We start from the raw sequence: 18741 nt of genomic DNA on the forward strand, positions 1-18741 counted from the left end.
AGTTCGATTCCAGAAATGAGTTACGGCTCCAATCATCCAAGGATGTGTTGAAGAAGTAAAGTGAGAAAGTCGAAGAAGATCTTGAATACCAAGAGCCCCCCAGGCAGCGTTCTTCTCTGGGGTAAGACGCCTATGCCAGGCCATAAAATCAGTTCCACGAGGGGTGATTTTAGGGTTGTTCCTAAAGGGTTTTTGGGGATTGGTAAAAAATGAGATGTCAAGGTCCTGATTAATCAATAGATCTTCTCCTTGAGCATTGGAAAAGTAGGAGAGTCGTTTGTTTGCTCTTTCGAAACTCTCAATGGGAGCGATGAAACAATGGGTATCATCACCTATGGTGAATGGGATAAGGATTCTGGGATCATCGAGTTGAAGCTGTGGGTCATCAATGATCTCATCATTGATTTGGTTCAGGATGTGCAGGGATGGAGGAGCTTGTTGTTGTGCCATAGGACGCTTGCCTTTGTCCTGAGCAGTGAAATGAGATGAAGAAGAAGCCATTGATGAGAAAAAAAAAAGACGAAAAACAGAAATTGTAAGAGCAGAAAAATGCAAGAGATTTTTGAGAGAGTAAGAATTCGAGAAAGGTGAGCAATGATGGGAAGTTTGAATTTAAAGGGGGTTTTCTTGCTTAACCGTTATTACAGGAAGAATTCAAAGAGAAAAGAGGTAGCTTTGCGAGAAAGGCAAAGTGGTAGAGAGAAAGTGTAAGTCGTGGGAGACGTGTCAAACGGGTCAAATTGTTGGCGGAAGTAAATGGCATTAATGGTCAGTTAAGGTAATTTACCGTTAAACCATGATTGAAATATAAGTCAGGATTAAGTGTTTGATCTTCCAAGGCGTAATTTTAAAAACTAAACACATTAATCCTAGGGGACAATTTGTTAGCCACAAATAAATTATGTTCGAAGATTGAAGTGATTTGAGAATATTGGTAAAGCCTTGGAGTGGGAGCAGGGATCGAAGGTCATGTATTTGAAGGCATCGAGTTGGAAGTTATTTGGTATAGGTTCGATTGACACAATGAATCGAATAGTTTTTCGAATGAAACGAATCGAAGGTTTTCAAATTAAAAAGATTCGGAAACTGCCCCGCGTTTGATCAAAAGAGTGGAAACGGTTACCTTGGTCTTCGCACACAAAGGGGCACCAGTTCTGTACTTTTACAGTTATGGAAGAGGTTATAAATATCAGAAAGTAGTATGGCACAAGGGTTGGAACTTTTCTTCAGAAATACACTAAAGCACACTCATATCCCAGAGAATTCCTGAGTCTGCATTCGAGTTCGATTTTTGTAGGGTTCCTTCCATGTCTTTATCTTTTAATTTACAATTTCAACAAACTTTACTTTTTTTGTTGAATTTACTTTTCAAGTAATGTTTAATTTCTTTGCCTATTTTATGTTCCAGTATCTTTAATTTCCATGTCAAGTCCTTTGATTCACTCGAAGGCATTTTTATCGCTTTATCTAAATTCATTGCAAACTTTTTTTATTTTTTGATTTTTGCCTTATCTTCGAAAATCTTGTTTTACACCTTTTGAACCTTTTACTTTTCTAAATACTCGTCTAATTCGAGGACTTTTGATGTACTTATAGAAAAACTGGTACCTGCAAAAGAGGAGTAGGTTTCGCTCTCAAACCATTAGAATTAAATCACCATCAATTTATTAAAAATCAACAAAACAGTATGTTAACGGGAGAAATTTTTGAAATGTTGACTAAACATCAAAGAAGAACAAGTGGAGTGGTCCCTTGTATAGAGTAACAATAACTAAGTGTGTTTGAAACTAAATATTTGTTAAATTGATTTGATTTTATTTGAAATATACTGAATTGGAAATGAATTATTATATTGGAAATCAATTATATAAAATACAAATCGAATTGATTTAGAAAATAACATTTATCGTTGGATTTTAATTTAATAAAAATTGATTTGATTTGAATTCAAAATTTTATATTTTTACTCTTTATTTTTTATACATTTTTTATCATCACCAACAACCACCTATCACTGAATTATCATTGCTCGTGATCCGACGTGTTCGTCGTCGGTGGTCAGACCACTGCCTCTAGCTGCACTGCTGGACCGTCACTAGATCTCTACCACTTTTTTTTCTCTTGAAATCTTTCTCTGATCTTTTATATAATGCGTAAATGATAAATCATTTTAATTCCAATCAACTTCTTTTAAAAATAAAGGAATTTGAATTTAGTTACACGTTAATTAAATCAATTCTCATTCTATATGTATTTCGAACATAAGATTTGACTTCGAAATCAAATTAATTTCAATTTCATAAAATAACTTTAAACATATCCTTACATAAGCAATCGAGAAATAAAGTTATATGTAGTGCTTGATGACGCCAATGCACGTGAATTTAGCAAATAATTTTTTTATTAGATATATATATATATATATATATATATATATATATATATATATATATATATATATATATATATATATATAGATTGATTGAAATCAGGTTTGTCTTTATCTAAATTTGACAAAAAATATTCATTATTATTTTTAATACCTTAATCCAGTTCTAATAAAACCTGATAAAACCTCAACAAAATTGAGCCAAAATAAAATTTAATTTCTACTAGATATAAACCAGGCCAACAACAAAACCAAAACAAATGAGCTTAGAGGAAAAAGCACAAATTGACAACAAAAACTTAGACGATTATGACAACAGCTATGGGCACAAACCAGTGACAATAGCAATGAGAAGAACAACAGTAACGACAAGATAAAGGAAGAAGAAATGCCAAAGGTGGAAAGCTTAGATGAAGCAGCAACAACGATGGTGATGGTGACAAGCATAAATGCAGTAATGACGAGCACAATAAGATGAAGACAAAGACAATAAGCACAAATCTAGCAACGATAAAGGCGGAAACTAAATATCCGTGATGAGAAGAGAAAGCAGCAGAAATGTTACAGCGACTCAATCAGAATAGGGTGAGAGAGGGTGCTTCAGCAAAAGGGAGTCATGGCGAGAAAAAACTCGGATATGAGACTTAAAACTCAAGTAGAATAGGCTATGCAGGAGGTGACTGTCTTATTGTATAAAGAAGGAGTACGAATGAAAATTCATTCAAATATTTAACCTTTCCCTAGTTACTCACTTTCTCAAGCTCTCTCTTTCAGTCTTTCTCAACTAGGTCGGGTTGAATGACCCAAACCTTGGTCTTAGACTAGTTAAATTATTAGGCCGAGTTGAGTTTTTAAATTTCAAGTCTAATCTAATTTATATAGAGATGTGTCAATTTTGACCCAAACTAATGAAATTTGGATGGAGTCTTTTAAGTTAGATTGAATTTTATAGCTCTATTTAAATTTCAGGTCTAATCTAATTTATTTTCAGGTCTTTAAATTAGATTGGATCTTATAGTCTACTTATTAACAACTATGTTAGTGTGCATTAAAATTAGCTACTAAAATTAATCACTACTACAAAATATATATTGGAGTATAACATATACATTAAAATTAAATTAAATAATACATATATCTATACACAAATATATTGATCATCGATTTTAATATAAAAATAGTATTTTTAACTTGTTATAATGTTGCCAAGCATGAAAGAACTATTAAAATGCCTTATGCAAGATTCGAACTTATTAAAGCTTCTTAATATGACATCAACTTGGCTACCCATGCAAAAGTACAAAAATGCAAGACAAAACCAATAAAACAGGACTAAAATAACATTGTAATAAAATAATGTAATGTAACAAAAAAAAAAAAAACAAAAATAACACTACAATGTCAATAAATTCGAGGTACATAAAACAAAAAAGAAAATCGGAAGGAATAAATAAATTTTCCTCCATTTTAAATTAATCATTACTTTTACCTTCACTTTTTAGTGTCTCATCAACACATTAATTCTCAGAAGAATGAAAGCAGTAATTAATTTAAATAGATGGAGTAATAGAGGATTAACCCCCTAATAAGTAACAATCATTAATGACTGATTTTCTTTCTTTTTATTTTTTCCCCCTCAGTTTTATTTTGCAATAAGCCAATAACTCATTCTCATCATCAAATAATTAGGTACATGCAAGCCCAAAGGAAAGACACATGCAGTATCATTATCATGCATCTGCAAAGAAGTGATACTTCTGAATGTTATCAACAATCAATCGAACTGCAGAAATTGTGGTTGCAATGGTAAGCAGAAAAGAAAAGATAATGTTGAACCAATGCCATGCCTTCTTCTCTCTTGTTGCTATCTTTCCTTTAACCTGAAATTCAAAACCAATCCAAATTCAAGTCAACACCACACATATACATAGTCCAAGTCTAACCAACTATTCCTTCTTATTCATGATATATGATAGGAAGATTTTCAAATATATGGTCTTACCGATGTATCAGTGATTTTTAATCATTGATTTTAATTATATATATTATATATATTTTTTATAATTAAGATCAACGGTTAAAAATTACTGAAACACCGGTATGACGGTATACTTAAAAATTTTCCTATATGATAATGTTACATACCAAACGATTTTTTATCCAAATTCAACTAATTTTTCCAAACTAGGGGTGCCGTTTTACTTTTCTTTGACTTTCTTCCAATTTTCTTTTTTCTCTTCTTCCCTCTTCTCTTCTCTTTGTGTATCATTTCCCCTCCTTCTCTTCTTCTCTTTTCTTTTCTACTTTTTATTTTCTTCTTGTGGATTTTCTTTTCTTTTTCTTTCCTTCTATCTCTGATTTTCAAATTCTCCTCTTCCTTTCAAATGCTCATCTCTTTCTATTTTTTTTTTTTTGTTCAAATTGTCTATGAACAGAGGATTTTATTCAAACAAATTATTTTTAAGTTAAATTGTACAAATACATAATATAAAAAATATAAAAATTACTTTGAATGACACAAAAATATAAAAATTTCAATTAAAAAGTACATAAACTCTAGTTGTAAAATACAGAACTTTTAGTTAAATAATAGATAAATTATTTTGAATTTTGTATTTATAATAAAAAAAGTTTTATATTATCTTCCTATATTATTTTTCAAAAAATTTATATGTTTACTTTCACAAAATTTCTATATCTATGATTAATAAATTTTGCATTTATTTCTTATATTTCTCTTAAAAATTTTATATGTTTATCATTACAAAATTTATGTATTTATTATTAATAAATTTATATATTTACTTTTTATATTTCTCTTAAAAAATTGTGTTTACTTTAAAAAAAGTATGTGCGTAATATTGCAAAATTGACGTGTTTGGTGTAGAAAAGAAGAATTATGTACTTTTTATTTTTTATGTACTTTTTTTCTTCTTAGATTATTCTTTTTTTCATAAAATTTTTAAAAATATAAAAAATTAAAAAAAACAACCAAACAAGTAAAAATAGAAAAAAAAGGAAAAGACATCAAAGAAGAGAGAAGAGAAATAAAAGAAGTAACATAAGATGCAAAAGAAGAAACAGAATGAGGAGCAACTAATTAAGTAATTAAATAAAATGAGAATAAAGAAGGAAAACCTTAATGAAGACCATGCTGGGGAACATGAAGGTGAGGGGCACAAGTGAGAATGAGCCAAGCAAATTGACAAAGTCACCCATAAAGGGGAATGCAGCTGCCACCAGAGTGTTCCCTGAGAAAAACACCCCTCGCACCAGAAATAATCTCTTAAAGTTCTCCCCTGAATGCATTCCCTTCTTAATGTCCAAGAATTTTGTGTCCAATGTCTCATGAATTGGTGCTACAAACATCTGCATCATAGAAACCCAAATAAATTGAGTTTTACACTCATCCGATAAATAGCAAATCAATGTAACTCAACAAATACAAACTTTATTTATCAGAAATCAATCATCCTAAGTATACACTAAAATCAATCTATTAAAATTAATTATTTATATAAAATATATATTGAAATAAAAAATAAAATAAATAATATATATATGTACATAAAAATATATAATTGATCTAAGCATTTAATTCAATTTAAAGAAAAAACATATAAATATTTTTTTTTTTTGAAAAAAAAATCATCTATGTATTTAATTTAATTTAAAAGTAAATTAAAAGAAGCAAGTGGGAGATATTTTATGTTAAAACTTGACAAGAATAAGATGTTACATGTTGGGAGATAATGGACTGAAGAAAATTAATGGCATTGACAAGGACGTTGATCCATCTGGGCCCACTCAAATTTTCAGGGAGATATGAGGACACAAGTGATCCATAAGCCCAATATCCCAAAACGGTGACTCCATAGTAAAACATCACTCCCACTGTGTATTGCGAATACAAGGCCTTCCTCATGTTCTTCACCGCTGGCTTACGTAGTGTGGACTTCAACCATCAATAAAAGAAGAAGAATAATCAATTCTTTATTAAAATCATACTCATTCATGCAATTTCGTATCCGTAACAAAAAGCATTCTTCTTTTTATTTTATGTGGGTGACAACAACGGTCAACAGAAAAAGCGGTGAAAGTCAACCTCAGATAAGGTTGATTTGTCTACGAAAACGATAGTAATAAATTAATAATGCAATAGATAGAGAGTATCTTTTTTAATACTATTCTACATTCTAGAATAAAACCTACTATTCTTATCTATCTATTGGAACGAAACCTTTTTATAAAAAGAGAACAATTTTGTAAATTAAATTTTATCTACGATTGAAGTATGGTGTTGAATAAAAATCAGTCTAACTAAATATTCTTTATATATTGTTTAGCCTGTAAAAATTAGAAAAAAAAAAAACAAAAAATAAATAACTTTTTTATTTTTTAAATAACTAATATATAAAAATAAATATTTAAATTAATTACATAAGAATAAATTTTTAAAAAAATTAACTAAAAACTGAATTTTAAAGAACAAATAATATTTTTCAATAAAAATATACCTGTATCTCAAGAAGTAGACCACCGGTATTAGCGACTATGATTGCAGAAATAGCTCCAAACGCATTAAAAACCTTGCGAACCTCGCTTCCACTTATTTCATAGTTTTTGTCCGAATTTGCTTTTCCTAACAAGCACAAAACATATTATAACAAAAAATTAACTGGCATGCAAAATTTAATGATAAATTAAAAAAGATCAAACTTTAATATTACCATCTTTGACTAGAACAATTAGAAGCAGTACTATATAGGAGAGAGTGAGAATTGCAGAAGCTCCAAGCCAATTTCTCATTGCAGATATTGTTGGGATGAAAAATGCAAACACAAAGTAGGCAGCTCCTGTAATCACTATGTAAAATTGGAGCCTCAACGGTGAATCACTAAATTCTGAATTTATTTCCTGCATTGAATTAAACAATCACTTTCCCAGAAATTACTTAAAGCTATAACTAATTAAGGTAATTGAAGTTAGTTATTATTAATTAGTAGTTACTAGCTACCTTAAGTGCCTTGCCTCCAAGTAGGATGAAACCCATGTTTCCAAGAAGTAGGGTTAAAAACTGGAAAATCCATGTGACATGATACAGCTTCTTCCCTTCACAAATTAAGAAATAAAGTGAAGATTTACGTGCAGTATGTTCGTATGAAATTAAAGCAGAAAATTATTAGATAATTTAACAGATTTAACTAGATTATTAAATTCTCAACTATTAATTTCACATGAAAACATTAATTTCACATGAAAACAACTGTATGTGAATTTTCACTTAATACTCATGTAGTCTTCTTTTTCAGATAGAAGTTAGGACATAGAACAAGATATAAATATAAATAATTTAAAGTAATTGATCATGATCACCATAAGTGAATCCCATGAGGTCTCTGTATCTGATGAATCTTTTGCCATCAATGAAGTGAAATGCAGCCAAGAGCCAGTTGCCATAAGCAGTGTAGAACCCCACAACAACAAGACAGAGAATGCCCCAAGTCCAACCCAGTGGCACCATAATTAAGTTAGAAAATGTCAGTATCCAACCACAGTTGAAGCTTGTCACTAACATCAACCCCACTTGTTGCCAAGAATCTGCAAAATTATTGTTACCAATAACTCATCAATTCAAATACAAAGTGTTGTAGCAATATTTATATATTATTCCAACACAAAGTACACTTCAAAAATTCAAATTATATTTTTTATATCAGTTAAACACAACTTTTTGTACAAAAACAGAGATATGAGGAGAGAATATAGGTTGTTACCATGGTCAATGGTATGAGCAGTATGTGGCGCATGTTCATCACCAACATTTTGGCTACCCTTTTCTTGGTCCTGTTCAAGGCTCAAAGACTGTGATTTAGCACCTTCTACTTCCATGGAGATCGGAGAATGTCCAAAAGATCTCAAGAAAAGAACAACCACCCTTTAATTTGCTCCTGAAATATATGTATATGAGGAAGAACACATGCAAATAATTTTGGTTGGTGGATGGTTTATATTATGTATAAGGTGAATAATAACACCCGCCCCTTCAAGCCTCAATAATCAAGATTAAAGAATTAATTTTTAAAAAATGAAAATAAAAATAAAAAGGTGTCCAAGACTCGAGAAAAGACAAAAATATATGATGATTGATGAGTGGGATATTTAATTATTTATCATTTACCATTCATCATGACTCTTTGCATCACGTGACTAAACGAAAAGGAAAAGCCATTGATTGGTTTGGCTGGTTTAATATTATTGACTGCTTCAGCTTAATATGGCAACGAAATAACGATGATTGATGAATATACTAAAAATTTAAGATAAAAAAGAAAAGTATAGTAACTAGAGTTAAACAAGAAAAGACAAAAGAGGCAAAGCCAGTTATTTGGAGCTATTTATATACTAGGTTCGAGATAATATATGATCCACCAGGAATGCCGCAAAATAATGCTTATCTTATAAGTCAATCTGAACAAGGTTATTTATCCAACTGTTATTGAAAATTACAGTTTGTGCCGCATAGATGATAAATTATTTTGGATCTTCGTGGACAAAGTTTTTAATTGGCTTTCTGTGATCATGCAAGACAAAAGAAAAACAATTAAAAAAAAAAACACTTAAATAAGTTTTTAGGTTTAGACTATTTTTTTTCTTTTAATCTATTAGAATTTATAAAATTTTTTATTTTAGTCATTGTCAATTTCTAGTTGTTTGTTAAGTATTGATTTAATTAAAAGATTAAATACTGACGTAAAAAACGTGTTATGTTAATATTTAACAAAATTAACTAATGATATGAAACATTTTTTTGATTCTACTGAATAAAACAATATATATATATATATATATATATAAGTCATTAATAAAATACAACGAAATAATCAACAAAATTGTTACTTTGGTAGTTAAAGAGTTGTAAACTTTTTTTTTTCTTGCTTTTAAAGAATCATAAATGATAAAATATATATGAATTGAACTAGCTTATCTTGTATAAGTTAAATATCTCTATGAAAAATTTACATTAAATCAGACATAATGAAATTTTTTTATAAAGAAATGTTAGGAGGTTATCAAAATTTATTATTTTTTATTATTATTTAGTTATTAACTTATTTTTTTTAGTCTAGTTCTTTTAGTTTAGTAATCTAACAACATACTTTATCCTATATTTATAAATATTGATGGCTAACTGATGATAAAAAACAATAAATTCCAATAACCTCTAACATTCTTTTACTTATATCATCCTAACAAGAAGTACATACAATAATATACTTGGATTTAAGAAAGAAAAAGATCTACTATACTTCAGTTTATGCTTTCAATTTATGAGATGTTGTCTTCACATTTTTAATAAAAACATACTTAAAAAAAGGCAAATTTTTTGGTATAAATGAAAGGGACAAATCTACATGTGTAGATTTGTGTTGAAAGAGCGTTTAATGGACAAGTGTCCTTTGAAGGAATCAACCTATGTGGCTATTAGATGGTATAGTATCTTTATATACTGTACCAGGCATGACAGCATTCAGATACGACGTGTGCGCGTCGGTCACGCCCACGCGTGAAAGGCCAGAAATGTAATGACGCGTACGCGTTAGCGAGGCACACGTGTGGGTTGGGTTGTGCCTCCCCGCACAGTTTCAGCACAACTTTCTGATTTTTGTACCGGAGAGCATCAGTATCAAATATGACGCGTGCGCGTCAGCCATGCGCACATGTGGGACGGACCTTTTTTTTAATAATAATAAACTAACAAGCTACCAAAGCAATGCTAAACATTATTAAACAAGCTAAACCATAACTTAAACTAAATAATTCTAACTGAAAATAAAAATTCAATTTATTACCAATATAAACAAAAGGAAAAATAGAAAGAATTTATCATGGTGGAGTGTCTCCCACTTAGCACTTTTAGTTAAAGTCCTTATGTTAGACATTTGGTGAGCTTCTTGTTATGGTAGCTTGTGCTTGAATTCATCTTGAAACTTCCACCAATGCTTGGACTTCCAATAAGCTCCAACATTTCCAAATAAATTCACCAAGCCTTGATGAAGTTCTTCACAAGCTTTAAGCTCCCAAAATTGATCATCTTGTATGCCGGGATCCCAAATCTTGTATCCACACCCGTCTTCAAGTTGATCATCATTATTCTAACCAGGTGGCAAGCAAGCCGAATTCTCAATTAAGTATCCAAACAACTTCCTAGACCCAAGAAATCTAGCTCTACACCAACCTTTGCATTTAGACTTTGAGCTTTCAACCACAATGAATCGAAACTTGTGTTTCCAACCACTTACCATCTCCCTTTTACTCTTAAAGCCACAAAGAGCTCTAAGTTGACCATCTGTCTCAAGCAAACTATATTCAAGTGGAAAATTAAAGTTTAAGGATAAGAATTTTACCCACTTGAATGTTGTGTTAGATGTAATGGCTTGGAGAGAGGTGCTTTTAATGATCTTGCAAGCTCTACTCCCTTGTGATCTTCCTTGACTACTTCCACCTCTTGGCAAGCTTCTTCAGTAATTCAAATAGCTATTAGAAAAGATCTCTAGATTTTTATTTAAGTTTTAAATCTCTTTTTAATTACGACTATAAATAGGATTGAGATCCGCCTTCGCGGGGACCTCTCTTTTCCTAATTTTGATTATGCACTTTTACACTTTCTCTCTGTTAAGGTTTTCTACACCATGAGCAACTAAACCTCCATTGTTAAGGTTAGGAGATCTATTTACTTGAATGGATTAATAAATATTTGTTCTTCTATCCTTGATTAAAGCTTTGATTATTGTTTAAGTATTGATTTCGTTCTTCATCCTAGGGATTAGTGATTATTGGAAAATAACTCTAATTCTACTTGAATTCTATTTGAGTTTTGAAAAAGTTATATCATTAGAATTATAGCTTAAAACTAACTTCTCATAACTTCTAATTATCTGAACTTCGTGTAGTACATGATATATAACTGCATTATGATTTGGGATTCTTAGGTTGTGTAGCTTATAAATCGGAAACTGAACTTAATCCTCTGATATAATTGAGTGATCAAGAAATTGATGGTCAGTTATATTAGAGGAGATTGGATTGCCTAAGAATAGGAATTTAATCACTTGGGATTTTCCATAAACATAATCATTGCATGATCAAGGTAGTTGACATTGAATATTAATCCGGACATTTAAACATCTCAAAGCCTTAACTCCATTCTCATACCGTTTTCTCAACTGTTCATTGTTTATTTTCTGACTTTATTATCTTTTACGTTAATAGATAATCAAAACTCTCACTTCAATTTGTCTAACTAGAATAACTAATCAACCATTGCTTTCCTAGTCTGTTAATCCTCGTGGGATTGACACTCACTCACCATAAGTTATTACTTGGTATGACCCGGTGAACTTACCTGTAAGTTGTGGTTGAAATTCCGCCATCATTCTGCCACAAGCATGTAGCTAAAGACTTAATCACAATCATCAATGCCCAGAGCCTCTTTGGCTTTTGATATTGGGCTTTCGATCGATAATCCCCAACCAGTTGGCCTAAGTTATCGGGTGATGAAGCACCGAGCCCTCAGATCTAATCGCCCAAGCCTTTCTTTTGACAATCAACACCAAAAGCACGTAATTGGGCTCTTTAGCCATTGATGCTCAGAGCTTTTAAATTTGAATTTCTTTTGATCTTTTCATTCTTTTTTCTTTTCTTTGTTGTTTCTCTTCTCTCTTTTTCTTTTTCACTTTAATCCAAAGATCTTCTGTTTGTTTAGGGACCTTATAATACTTCTCTAGGTCTTTGTTCATAGAGAATCATTTTTCCCTTTCATTCAAGATCATCAATATTTTATTTCATTTCAAAGAATATGATCACCGGTATATTGACCACCACTTTTCATAAGAGAACTTTATTTAATAGATTCTGTAACACCCTGTCACCCCAAGCCTTACCTCTAGCCGTAAAGCGAAGGATAGCAAAGTGCCATGACAGATCTAAAGCTCATAATATAGTATATAATCAAGAATTTATATAACTAGAAGCCCGATGAAGGAATAAAAACTCAAAGTCACATAAAGCAGAATTACGAAACGCAAAGCATTCACACACAATAACTAAATTCATAGGTACGAACAGAACGAGATATAATACATATAAAACCTTGTAGATAGCTCCAGGATACACAAGGTAATAATTAAAGTAAACAAGATATATATAAGTAAGATATACAAAGAGAGGACTAGTCACAGCCTGCGAAGTTTAAGCGGGCTAGTCAAACTGAACACAATAGAGTTTTGAAATTTGAAGCCTCTAAGGCAAAAAAGTTAAATATGAAAAAGGTGAGAGAATACTACGACAAAAGTAAAGTGAAATAAAACATAAGGAAGATTGACGTTAGGATTTTTGTATGGTCTAGAATTTTTATTAAAAATATAATCGCGTTGTAAGTATAGCTTCTAAACCAACAGAGAATCCTTTCGTACAAAAATTTGGTTGTCACAAGTAACAAAACCCAATAAAATTTATAACCGAAGTATTTAAACCTCGGGTCGTCTTCTCAAGGAATTGCAGGGAGGTATGATTTATTATTGGTTATGTAAAAAGATATATTTTTGGGTTTTTGAAAATAAGGGGCAAGTAATTTAAATGGCAAGAAAAATAAATTAATAATTCTAAAGGCTCTTGGCAAGGTATAAGAAATTGAGGTCCTATCCTAGTTATCCTTATCAGGTGTGATGAGAATTGGATTCTACTCCCACTTTTAATTAACCCTTGCTAAACAAAGGAAAGTCAAGTGGACAAATTGATTTGATCCTCAGGTCCTAGTCAACTCCTATGGGAAGACTAGAGTTATTGGAGTACAAATTAACCAGCAAAGAATTCCAATTTCAATCAACAGCTGAGTTTGACAACTCAAGTGTTGCTAATTACTTAACCAAAACCAAAAGGAGAAAATAAATCTAAATTGAATTGAAATCATTCATAAATAAATTAAAGCAAAATAAAATCTGAAATACCTCAAAATATATTAATTAAGAAAATCATAACATGAATGGTTCATAAGCCAAATTGAAAAGATAAATAACAATTAAAGTAATAGAATAAATAAAAGTAGAAAATAAATTAAAGGAACATTGAACCTGTGATCGTAAAAGCAATCTTAAAATAAGAGAAATCCTAATCCTAAATCCTAAGAGAGAGGAGAGAACCTATCTCTCTAAAAGCTACATCTAATCCTAAAATTGTGAAAATTATCTCTATTACTAAGTTGTTCTATGTCTCTCTTTTGATTCCTCCATTCTCTGGCTTATATTCTGTGTTTCTGGTTTGGATTTGGGCCGAAAAAGGGTCCGGAAAACGCTGGAGGCCTTTTCTGTAGATTCCTGTACGTGGCGTCTGTCACGCGTTCGCGTGGGTCACGCGTTCGCGTCATCTGGGAGTTTTCCTTGTCACGCGTACGCGTCGGTCACGCGAATGCGTCATTTGCGTTTTGCTCAAGGTGCGCGTCCGCGTCGTCCACGCGTTCGCGTCGCTGCATTTTTGCGCTAGGCACGCGTTCGCGTCGTCCATGCGTTCGCGTCGCTTCCTTTTCTTCAAAACTCTATTTTTGTGCTTTCCTTCCATTTTTGTATGTTTCCTTTCTGTCCCTTAAGCCATTCCTGCCCTATCAGACCTGAAAATACTTAACGCACATATCAAGGCATCGAATGGTAATAAGAGAGGATTAAACATAGGAAATTTAAGGTCAAAGAAGCATGTTTTCAATTATAGCACAAAATCAAGAAGGAAAACGTAAAACCATGCAAATCATATGAATAAGTGAGTAAAGAGTTGATGAAAACCACTCAATTGAGCACAAGATAAACCATGAAATAGTGGTTTATCAACCTCTCCACACTTAAACATTAGCATGTCCTCATGCTAAGCTCAAGAGAAGCTATAAGGGAGTGAAGAAGAATGGTAGAATGTATGAAATGTAACCTATCTATATGAATGCAACTACATGCTAAGATGTTTCTATCTACTTGGTTAAAAGTAAATAAGCTCTTCAAGACAAACATAAATCAGATTTCACTAATTCAAATTATACAATAAAAGACAAGTAAACTTGTAAGAAGATAGCTCATGAAAGCAGGGATCATAGAATTAAGCATTGAACCCTCACTGGTAGTGTATATCACTCTGATCTCTCAAGTGTCTAGGGTTAATCACTCTACTCTTCTCTAGTCATGCTTTCTAAACTTTGTTCTTCATCTACCCAATCAACAAAAATTTAGTGTACCAATGCAAACATCATGAGGTCTTTTTAGGGTTGTAATGGGGCTAAGGTAAGGGTGAGGATATATATATGGCCAAGTGAGCTATAATATGAATCTTTGACTAACCTAAGCTCTCACCTATACACACATATACTCTATATAATTCTAATTCATGTCTAGCTATCCAAAATTCCCACTTTTGCATCACATACTCATGTATCAACTTTTCTTTAATTTTATCACATATGCATTGATTTTTCACTAACTTAACATTGGGGTAATTTTGTCTCCTTATTTATTTACTTAATTATTGAATTTTTTTTTGGATTTTTTCTTTTTTTTTTATTATTTTTTTTCTGAAAAAGTAAACCATAACATATCAATGCTCATGGATATTTGATTTTTCTAGTTTCACATGAGTAGGAACCCAAATTCCCAATATTTTATCATTTAAACACTGTATACTTTCATTAACCCAAGTACCCATAGTTTCCCCACACTTATTAGTTAACACACTATCTTAAGCTAACTAAAGATTCAATTGGGGTTTTTAATTATTTTCCGCTTAAGGCTAGTGATGTGGTAAAATATAGAATAAATGGAAATTAAAAGGCTCAAAGTGGCTAACAAAGATAATTGAAAGGGTAGGCTATTTGGGATAAGTGAGCTAAAACAAGTAATGGCCTCAATCATATGCAAGCATGTAAATACACTAAATAGTGGACATATAGAATAGAACAAAGCAAAGATTGCAATCATAGGGAAGAAAACACATAAGAATAAAAATTTATGGTTAAATAATGTAACCATATAAATAAGCTCAAAATCTCACAGGTTGTGTGTTCTTAGCTTTTTAAACTATGTTCTAAATACAATTTAAATTAGTGAAATACTATAAAAATTTCTTGAAAAAGAAAATATTACTTCAACCAAGTAGTAACTAAATGCATAAAATCAAACAAACATGCAATCAAATATGCAAATGCAACAATGAACAAACAAAGAAAATAGAATATTGGTGTTGAAAAGAAAATAACTAACCCATAGAGATCGGTATCGACCTCCCCACACTTAAAGGTTGCACCGTCCTCAGTGCATGCTAAGATGTGCAAGTGGAAGGGTTGCTTTAACTAATGCTTTTCTCTGAAGATTATGCTGATGGACTTGTCTATCTCCCCATTTAGAAGCTTTCCCTTTTTCTTTCTTGGTGGCCAGCCTGAAAGTAGAGGAAAAGAAGAAAAGTAACCCAGAAAGAAAGATAAAAAACAAATAAAATATGGCTGGGTTAATGCCAAATAATGAGGATCACAATTATGTGGTAGCTACAACATGTAATTGAGAAAACAGTGGAAGCAAATGGCATATCAATGTTGCAAAAAATTTACAACAAAGGGGAAGAGTAGGTAATGAAAGATAGTATAAAGTATTACCCAACAGTGTAAAGCAAGTCACTAAGCACCAAAATAATTCAAGAAAAGATGTAACAGTTGAATAAGAAAATTTAACACCAATGGTAAAATAATAAATTTAGAAAAGAAAATAAAAATATGCACAAAATTAAAATGCAATGGATGAAAGAATGTAAATGTAATGAGGAAAGAAAAATGAGAAGGAAGAAGAAAGAAATAAGAAGGGAGAGAGAAAAATTAGGATTGGGGAAGAAAAGTGATGAGCGGATATTTTATACGCTTTTTGGAGTTAATTTCATGTAATTTTTAGGATGTTTTAGTTAAGTTTTTAGTGTATTTTCATTAGTTTCTAGGAAAAATTCATATTTCTGGACTTTACTATAAGTTTGTGTATTTTTCTGTAATTTCAGGTATTTTCTGGCTGAAATTGAGGGAGCTGAGCAAAAATCTGATTCAGGCTGAAAAAGGACTGCTGATGCTGTTGGATTCTGACCTCTCAGCACTCGGAATGGATTTTCTGGAGCTATAAAAGTCCAATTGGCGCGCTTCCAATTGCGTTGGAAAGTAGACATCCAGAGTTTTCCAGCAATATATAATAGTCCATACTTTGCTCAAGGATAGATGATGTAAACTGGCGTTCAACGCCAGTTCCATGTTGCAGTCTGGCGTCCAGCGCCAGAAACAAGTTACAAGTTGGAGTTCAACGCCAGAAATAGGTTACAACCTGGCGTTGAATGCCCAAAACAGCTCAGGCACATGAGAAGCTTAAGTCTCAGCCCTAGCACACACCAAGTGGGCTCCAGAAGTGGATTTCTGCACTATCTATCATAGTTTACTCATTTTCTGTAAACCTAGGTTACTAGTTTAGTATTTAAACAACTTTTATTGATTTATTTTGCATCTCATGACAATTTTAGATCTGAACTTTGTACTCTTTGACGGCATGAGTCTCTAAACTCTATTGTTGGGGGTGAGGAGCTCTGTTGTGTCTCGATGAATTAATGCAAGTATTTCTGTTTTCTATTCAAATACGCTTGTTCCGATCTAAGATGTTCATTCGCGCTTCATTATGATGAAGGTGATGATCCGTGAAACTCATCACCATTCTCAATCCATGAACGTGTGCCTGACAACCACCTCCGTTCTACATTAGATTGAATGAGTATCTCTTAGATTCCTTAATCAGAATCTTCGTGGTATAAGCTAGAATCCATTGGCAGCATTCATGAGAATCCAGAAAGTCTAAACCTTGTCTATGGTATTCCGAGTAGGATTCAGGGATTGGATGACTGTGATGAGCTTCAAACTCGCGAGTGCTGGGCGTAGTGACAGACGCAAAAGGATAGTAAATCTTATTCCGGTATGATCAAGAACCTACAGATGATTAGCCGTGCGGTGACAGCGCACCTGGACCATTTTCACTGAGAGGACGGATGGTAGCCATTGACAACGGTGATCCACCAACACACAGCTTGCCATAGGAGGAACGTGCGTGTGTGAACAAGAAGACAGAGGAAAGCAGAGATTCAGAAGACAAAGCATCTCCAAAACTCCAACATATTCTCCATTACTGCATAACAAGTAACCTTTAATTCATGCTCTCTTGTTCATTTGCAAGTCAACTGATAACTGACAAATCCCAATTTGACGGTTTGTTTTGCATTGCATTTAGAACATTTTGATAACCTTTTGTCACATTTAGCCTAAGAATTAGCATGGTTTTGTTATCTCTTCCATAATTGTGCTTAAGTGTGAAGACATGCTTTTTAAGCCTTATTTTGGTGAATTCTAGTTTCTGTTTGATTCCATAAGATGCCTTGATGTGTTTGCTAGTAACCTCAGGTTGAAACTAGGCATGGATCAAAGGAAGCAAGGAAGGAAGCATACAAGTGGAGAGAAGCATAAAAAGTCAAAGAAGTAAAGTCAGCCATGCACGCGCACGCGCACAAGGCGCTCGCGCGCACATTGCAGAATCGACCAGGGACGCGCACGCGTACCATGCGCGCACGCGCCGATGATGGCACATGACCTCATTAATGCAACACGTGCCTGGCGATTTGAGAGGTTTTCTGAACCCATTTTGGCGCCAAATTGCTAAGGGAAAGGAATAAAAAGGATGAAGGATTAAGGGGAAAGCATCACTGAGGATTTTCCATACTTTTGATACTTAGAAGTTAGTTTAGCTTGATAGTTAGTTTCTAGAGAGAGAAGCTCTCTCTTCTCTCTAGGATTAGGATTAGGTTTAGGTTAATCTCTCTTCTTAGATCTAGGTTTAACTCATGCTTTGAGTCATTTCTCATTTACCAATTCTTAATCTTCTCCTCTTCCTCTTTCTAGTTGTGTGCTTTAATAATTGTAATTCTTCATTTTGTTTTGGATATATTGTTGTTCCTTGGTTTTCTTTCAATAATGCAATTTGAGGTAATTCGTGATAATTGTGATTTCCTTGATTGTTGTTGTTAATTCTTTACATTCAATTGTAGTTAGAATTCATTCTTGTTGTGATTGACTATACTTTTCTTTTGTGCCTTCCAAGTGTTTGATGAAATGCTTGGTTGGATTTTTTGTGTAGATTTTGCTCCTCTTGGCCTAGGTAGAGTAATTAGTGACACTTGAGTTATCTAATTCCTTTGTTGATTGATAATTGGAGAGATTGCTAATTGGTTTAGAGTGCACTAAGGCTAGTCTTTGC

The 18741-nt window shown here is 32.4% G+C and overlaps 1 protein-coding gene across 1 annotated transcript; it reads right to left on the minus strand.

The window, feature by feature from the left end:
• Window positions 1–3709: 3709 nt before the first annotated feature.
• Window positions 3710–8496, minus strand: LOC112722175 (proline transporter 2). The gene is made up of 8 exons (XM_025773142.3): window positions 8167–8496; window positions 7766–7990; window positions 7407–7501; window positions 7120–7306; window positions 6907–7031; window positions 6129–6344; window positions 5528–5758; window positions 3710–4269 (listed from the first exon to the last, which is right to left on the minus strand). The coding sequence occupies exons 1-8, from the start codon at window positions 8279–8281 to the stop codon at window positions 4120–4122; spliced, it is 1344 nt and encodes a 447-aa protein (XP_025628927.1). The 5' UTR covers window positions 8282–8496; the 3' UTR covers window positions 3710–4119.
• Window positions 8497–18741: the final 10245 nt, after the last annotated feature.

This window comes from Arachis hypogaea, chromosome 11, assembly GCF_003086295.3.
Source record: "Arachis hypogaea cultivar Tifrunner chromosome 11, arahy.Tifrunner.gnm2.J5K5, whole genome shotgun sequence".
NCBI classification, from domain to species: Eukaryota; Viridiplantae; Streptophyta; class Magnoliopsida; order Fabales; family Fabaceae; genus Arachis; species Arachis hypogaea.

Coding starts and splice junctions, on each gene's coding strand:
- LOC112722175 (XM_025773142.3), bottom strand. CDS start 8,281: ATGGAAGTAGAAGGTGCTAAATCACAGTCTTTGAGCCTTGAACAGGAC. Junction 7,991..8,166: donor TGCTCATACCATTGACCATG/GTAACAACCTAT, acceptor ATAATTTTGCAG/ATTCTTGGCAACAAGTGGGG. Junction 7,307..7,406: donor TTGGAGGCAAGGCACTTAAG/GTAGCTAGTAAC, acceptor AATTCAATGCAG/GAAATAAATTCAGAATTTAG.